The following is a 6,926-nucleotide window of genomic DNA, read 5'->3' on the forward strand; positions in this document are numbered from 1 at the left end:
CCATACAGTCCTGGAAGCCAATTTTGGAAATTAATATTTAATTGAATTTATAACATAAATTGATTTGGATCAATAGTGTTAAGTTTCACTTGTGATCCAAATCTAAACTATTAAGAACAGATAAGTTAAATTTGGAATCAATAATGTTAAGTTTTGTGATTTTTAATTTAACTTCTAAAGAACATAATAGATTATTTAGGAAATGTTCGACACTTATATAAAATTTTTGTACAGTAAAATCAGTATGATTTTTTTAGGACCAACTAACATTGTCAACGTTTCTTGTCGGATCGAATGTGACTTTATTTAATTTTTTATTAATAATTAATCTAAACAATTAAAAATACTAGTTTCTACGGGAGCTGAAGAGCTAGTGTTGTGTTCTTTTATGAATGGCAAAATGTAGCGTTTTACAATTTTACAATACGGAGGGTTAAAATGGAAATGGATAAAGTACGGAGGCAATTTATTAGAATCTCTTGCGAAATCACATTAGGGTTTTCTCGACTTTTATCTCGCCGGAGGCTGGCACCTTCTCCTTTCCAACTCCTGGTTGCTAGGTTTCGATCGCGCCATGGGAAGAGAGCCGCAGCAGGTCTCCTACACGGTGGAGCAACTCGTATCCGTAAACCCGTACAACCCTGACATCCTTACCGAACTCGAGAACTATGTTAACGAGCAGGTAATTTGACACTGAGAAGTAAATCACGTCCGATCACTGTGCGTTTTTCTATAAGAAGGCAGAATTTATGAATGCTTCTACTAGCATGACTTGATTGGAGTTTTTTCCTTGCTTCATAAGTGCACAACGGAAAGTTAAACTTTGGGAGGATTGGTATAGCAAGACTTAGTGACTCTTCTCCAAGAAATAGTGGAAAACTAAAGTTTTGCATTTTTGACATGGCGTTTTCATATACCTTCTTATTTTTTTTTTGACTTTAGTTCGGTCATTGTGTCATGTTTTCTATTAATCTCTTAACTCATTCTCTCTAGGTTTCATCTCAAACGTACAGTTTGGATGCTAATCTTTGCCTTCTCCGACTTTATCAGGTGATGTGCTTCCATGCCTTTTTCTTGAAGGCATTCCCTAGCTTTTTTTTTTTTTAAAAAAAAATTATCTTCTCTAATTCGTATTCTTTTGTGCAGTTTGATCCTACTCGATTAAGTATTGCAATTGTAGTTAGAATTTTGATCAAGGTATAGTTTGTATGGTGAAGAAAGTAAAGTTTCTGAAATTAAAATTGATTATTTTTTTCTTTCATGGAATGTGTATTATCTTTCCTTGTATTTGCAGGCGCTTATGGCTATGCCAGCCCCAGATTTTAGCCTTTGTCTCTTCCTTATTCCTGAGCCAGTGGTACTTTTCCTACAGTCCTCAATTTGTTATTTAGTTCTAGCTCATAAGTTGAACAGAAATATGTAAACCATGTAGTGTTGCATCATCTGCTATTATATTCATTCTCCCAAAGGGGTAATGATTGGAATAGCATAGATGTTCTATGAATGTTAGTGTTACAATTGTGAGGGATTTAAACAGTCTGATTTTCCTCAATGGCTTTCTTCATAATTTTTTCGGTTCTTTTCAAGGAAAAAAAATGCTTCTGGTTAGTGGTTATTATTTGTTGTTACTGTATCTTTGTTTTGAGTCTTTTTGTAGTTAAAGATGTTTATTATTCAGATAGTAATGCACTAGTTTTGCATGGGAAATTCACTAGGCAAATCAAATTTAGTAAAGGAAGAGGCTCAAGTGCCCTATTGAAATCTTATCCTATGTGCCCGTGCATGTTTCAAAGGAAACACCCAAGAAGTTTGTGAATTGACTCTGATTTATATTCTATTTAATTTATTATGGCCTGCTACTGTGCTCTTTAGGTTATTGTCTAAAATACTTCCAATTTCTAGATTCTGCTGCTCACTATTTGGGTAGTACTTCCTTCAGGATACATGTCAATTGTGTTTTAACATTTGTATTCATGTGACATTTTACATTTTCTCTTCAGCAAGCAGATGAACAAATCAAGACACTGATTGTCCTTTCTCACTATCTGGAAGTATGTATCTTTTACTTTTCTCCTTTCAATGCCCTCCAGGTTAGCTATCAGTTTTATCAGTTCAGTGACATGTTTGCAGACTGCAAGGTTTCGTCAGTTTTGGGATGAAGCAGCAAAGAACCACAGCTTACTTGAAGTTGTTCCTGGTAAAAAGAGAATTCTTTGAAATTATTATTTCTTTAAACTCGCAGTTTCAAAGAATCTCGAGCTTTTGGCACTTATCACCTTTTGCATTAGCTATATATAGCTAATGTTGATGGCTACATTACTAATCACGTGCATGACTATGGTATTAGCTTTTTGTTAGATGATCACAAGAACCTTCTGTTATAGCTAGGATTGGTTTCCATCAAGGAAGAGCTGAACAATGTAGAGATGACTGTTATACAACTGCAAGGGAATAAATTTTTCTGTCTCACTAAACCAATCAAATCAAGATTCAGACAAACTGAAAATTATAGATTAGCAGAACTTAATTTTTTTTAAACTCTGAATAGGCCCTAAAGTCACAGTTGGAGTTTGATATGCCTATTGAAGTTTTTGGTTGCAAGTCTCTCCTCATACCTTTCTTAGTTTTACATTTTTCACCCATTATCTTGAGCTGATGAGGATGTAAGTGTGAAACAGAATCCTTTATTAGAATTTAGAAAGAAAATAAGTTAAAAGCGCTGGACTTTATTTAGATAAATACAAGACAACATGAAGGTTGTATCATCAATTCATCATATCTTATTTCACCTCCTATAATATGGGCTAAAGGTCGCCCATATGAAAAATATTGGGAATATGTAGTGAGAAACATACCCACTGTGCCATGTGGCAAATCAGAGGGACTCTGTTTGTACCAAAACAAGAAAACAAGAATGGTGCATGCCTACATCATTCATATCTTATTGTGCTTACTACCAGTTTGCTAAAGGTCACCCATGTTAGAAAATATTGAGAATTTGTAGTGAGAAATATACCAATTGGACCATGCTGCTGATAAGTTGTATTTCTACAATCAGCTTCTTATTTGATCATGTACCATGGGCTTTGTTGTAAGCTTGCCTTGGCTAGAGAAAGGTGAAAAAAGAACACAAAGCTATTCATTTTGAGAAGTTACTATAAAGTAACATACAATTGATTATTCTTTTAGATTTTAAGCTTTCTCCAAGGAAAAAAAATTGTCTGGTTTCTTTAGACACATTTTCCTTCATGTGAAGATATCTACAGATCTTATGGACACTTCTCTGGTGCAGGTTTTGAGCAAGCAATCCAAGCTTATGCAATCCATGTCCTCTCCTTGTCTTACCAAAAAGTGCCAAGGCCTGTACTTGCAGAGGTAACATTGTCTTTCAGCTACATCCAATTTTTTTTTTCTGCTTATTCTTAGGAAAAATTGGCCTAATTTTGGTGGCTCATCAATGTCTGCTGTTGTGCTGTCTTATGCTACTAGGCATCAAATCCAATTTGTTAATAGTAAAATGACTGAGCAGGGCCATCTGAGAGTGGATTATTACTCTTAAACCTAAGATGGGTGAGCTAATTGTTTGGTTCATAACAAATCTGGTGAGCTAATTGTTTGGTTCATAACAAATCTAGCTGAAGCATAAATTTTGTAACAAATATACGCACATGGCCAGTGTAGCCATCTGTATTATTGCTGTTAAGATCTATTCTTGTATTTTGATGTGTGCATCACCCCTTTTCACTGAAATGTGGTATCAAAGGGGAAAACCTAGTCATGCTCTCTCTTTGTAAGCATGTTACGGTAATTAATATTTGTGAAAATAACAAGTATAATGCTTATCGGGAGTCATATTGGCATAACATGTTGAACAAGAATTGCTTGAAAAGGATTAATACTGATTCGGAGACCAAGTAAGCATGACAAAATCAGAACTATAAAAATTTCAGTAAAGTTTGAACAAAGCAAAACTATAATATAGATATATACTAATTGGGCACTATGTACATGGTCACATGATGATTATTAACAGGAAATATGCAACAAGTTATAATTTTTTTTTGCATAGATTTGTCATAAAATTGTGTTATGGCTATATTTGTTAAAATCATAGTATTTGAGACTAGATTTAGCAATTGACCCACATCACTTGGGGATTTAATATTATAATTGCTTAGTTAACTTAAGGCTACATTTATGATGATTTAAATTGTAGATTCAATATGCTAAACAATTTATAAACTATGTGCCTATATTTAAATAATTAGTCCTTACCAGTTCTTGGATAATCTATAATCATGCAGCAATTATAAGTGAAGTAAGAAACTAGTAAGTCTTGTTGTGACGCTCTTCTCTAAAAAAAATATCAAAAGTCTGTTCCACTTCTCCCTACATGGCAATTCCCTTATCTAACTCCTTGGTTTCTATTGAGGTTCCTCGACAATAAGAATTCTTAGCCATTCTGCCTCTAGGCTTCTCTTGAAAGATTTTTAAGATACAAAGAAAGTACAAAAATGCGAAAAGAAACGTAAGATAAATTCTATGTATTGTCACAAATATTGTAAAACACTCCTGTTTATCCTGTATGCTAGATTTGCAATTAATTGTCTTCAATTACATAGAGCAATTGACATAGCTCTCTGCTATGTCTCCATTGAGTACCAGTGCCCTGATTACTCGATAAACTGAATGTTCTTTGTCAATTTTGTTTAACTTCACAATACAAAGATTAAATATTTTCAAGATTTTATTGATTTGAGACATACTTACTATAATTTCCTTTAAGTTTTGAAGATTGCAATTCTGAAATACTGTTGTTAATCCCATTTTTTTACATGAGATTTATATATGCTTGTGAGATTTTAATTAAGATTCATTTGTTAATATATCATCAACTCTATGGTTGGTAGCAATTGTATCATCTGTTAGTTGTCTGAATTTTATGCATTAACTTTAAAAAATGTCTTTATCTTTTTTTAGTTGTTAAGTTAAATTGATGAGGTTGCAATTCCACATTTATCCTATATGAATTCCAAGCCATTATGAAGTGCTTATCTACATTGAAAAAAATCTTTGAATATTTTAAATGTGCTTATGGGATGTGGTCAATGTATAGTTTGAGTGGTTAGAAGCTACAAAATACTTATTAAATCGTTAGTGCCACTTAAAAATATTCCACCTAGAGTAGTTGTTAATACAAATATCATAAACTCTTCTTGCCATTTCGTACATCCAATGTACTCTACGGATAGAGGAATACGTAGAGTTGAACATACTAAAATAAGAAATTGAAAGATTTCTCTGAAATGGTTCGTTTATAAATTTCCTGAAAAGTCTTCTCTCCATTGGAACAATAGGGTCATTATGTTTATTACTAAACTTGTTGAAGAGATAAATTGAACCAAGGTTTATCCTTTTAGTTAGAGGTTAAATCAATCATCAGAAGAAGAATTAGGTCAAAAATTAGGATACATTTGGGAAAAATTCTTGTAGAATCGAGAATGAAGTTTAAAAATGAAACACTACATTTTATTGAATTGAGAATGAAGTTTTCATTCTTTTGACACTACATTTTATTGGTTTTGCAAGCCACAGGTATTATAAAAGTGGGCTTTCACCTGATTCTGTTTAATTTGGATTTAACAAACAATAAATGGCATAAAAAATTATTCCATATTTTCAATTTTTTTCATAAGATTTGTAACAATTGTTGCAAATGCCACAGTATACTTGTTAATATGCCAACTAATTCACTTTAAACTCCATTGAAGCCCCATCAATATGTATCAATCCATATTAGTCGCGATAAATTTCCTGCAAATAAATAGCTTGATTGGGATTTCAAACTGTGAAGTGGCCATGACTAACATGCTGCCATTTCTACCCACTTTTTGCTTATTTTGTAACGTTGGAAGACTTGTTTGCTTAGTTTGTTTTTAAGGACCTAATACCTTAGATCAAGTCCAGTTATTTTATTAAGTTTAAATTTTGGCCAACTAGTATATGAGCAATTTCAAAAAAGTAATAAAAACTTTACATCATGCTAAAATCCTATACTCAAGCTTACTATTTCGCAAATGGATATGTTGTTCGATGTGTCTTCATGCGCAACATGTTGGTGTAATGCTCATTTGTTGCTAGCATCAGGAGCTCAATACAACTTCCATGAATTTGTCTTAGTAATGATGCTCCAAGCTAATTCTTTTAAATTCCTTGGGTTAAAAGTGCATGATACCATCATCCTCTTTGATTATAGAGTATTTTGATGACCTTTCTTAATGACCTTAACATTTCATCATTACTTTTGTATGAATAATGGACTGTGATCATGCCAATTAGGTGAGTCCTATTGTGTATGCTGTCATTGCTAACCTCCTAATGTTGATAACTTGTTCAGTAGTTTATGACTGTGATTGCATCTCTTGATTTAATGTGACATCACTCTCCACGTAACCATTCATAGATCAAACGCTCGTGTCTAGAAAGAGCGTTGTAGCTTCATAAGTTTGTTGCTTTAATTGTCATCTGACTCAACTCTCTTTTCCATTGCTCGAACAGACCATTAACATTGAAGGTCTTTCACTGGACAAGTTCATAGAGTACCATGTGGCTAACAGTGGTTGGGTGCTAGAGAAAGGTACTGGTCGATCGCAATTGATAGTCCTACCACGCAATGAGTTCAACCACCCAGGGCTAAAGAAGAACTCATCAGATGGCATGCCATTTGAGCACATCACACGCATCTTCCCCGTTCTCAGCTGAAATATTAAGGTTTTGATTACCTTTAAGGAATCTTCATGTTCAAGTGTTTGCCTACTTAGTGATTCTTACAGGATTTCATTAGACTCATGGAACTTTTTTGTTTAATTTTATTTCTATCTATGTCCGTGCTTGAAGATTCAAAGTTCCTGATCTTTCCTTTTACA

The 6,926-nt window shown here is 33.4% G+C and overlaps 1 protein-coding gene across 1 annotated transcript; it reads left to right on the top strand.

Annotated features, from left to right (window-relative positions):
* The first annotated feature begins 468 nt into the window (after positions 1–468).
* LOC122051095 (eukaryotic translation initiation factor 3 subunit K-like) lies at positions 469–6,926 on the top strand. Its single transcript, XM_042612046.1, has 8 exons — positions 469–682; positions 994–1,050; positions 1,147–1,197; positions 1,295–1,357; positions 2,001–2,051; positions 2,131–2,197; positions 3,293–3,375; positions 6,559–6,926. The coding sequence occupies exons 1-8, from the start codon at positions 575–577 to the stop codon at positions 6,760–6,762; spliced, it is 684 nt and encodes a 227-aa protein (XP_042467980.1). The 5' UTR covers positions 469–574; the 3' UTR covers positions 6,763–6,926.

The sequence above is a fragment of the Zingiber officinale genome, chromosome 3A (genome assembly GCF_018446385.1).
Source record: "Zingiber officinale cultivar Zhangliang chromosome 3A, Zo_v1.1, whole genome shotgun sequence".
NCBI classification, from domain to species: domain Eukaryota; kingdom Viridiplantae; phylum Streptophyta; class Magnoliopsida; order Zingiberales; family Zingiberaceae; genus Zingiber; species Zingiber officinale.

Excerpts from the sequence above, each read along its gene's own strand:
- LOC122051095 (XM_042612046.1), top strand. The coding sequence starts at position 575 with ATGGGAAGAGAGCCGCAGCAGGTCTCCTACACGGTGGAGCAACTCGTA. Across the intron at positions 1,358-2,000 it reads TCCTTATTCCTGAGCCAGTG|CAAGCAGATGAACAAATCAA; the intron begins GTACTTTTCCTA and ends TTTTCTCTTCAG. Across the intron at positions 2,052-2,130 it reads TCCTTTCTCACTATCTGGAA|ACTGCAAGGTTTCGTCAGTT; the intron begins GTATGTATCTTT and ends ACATGTTTGCAG.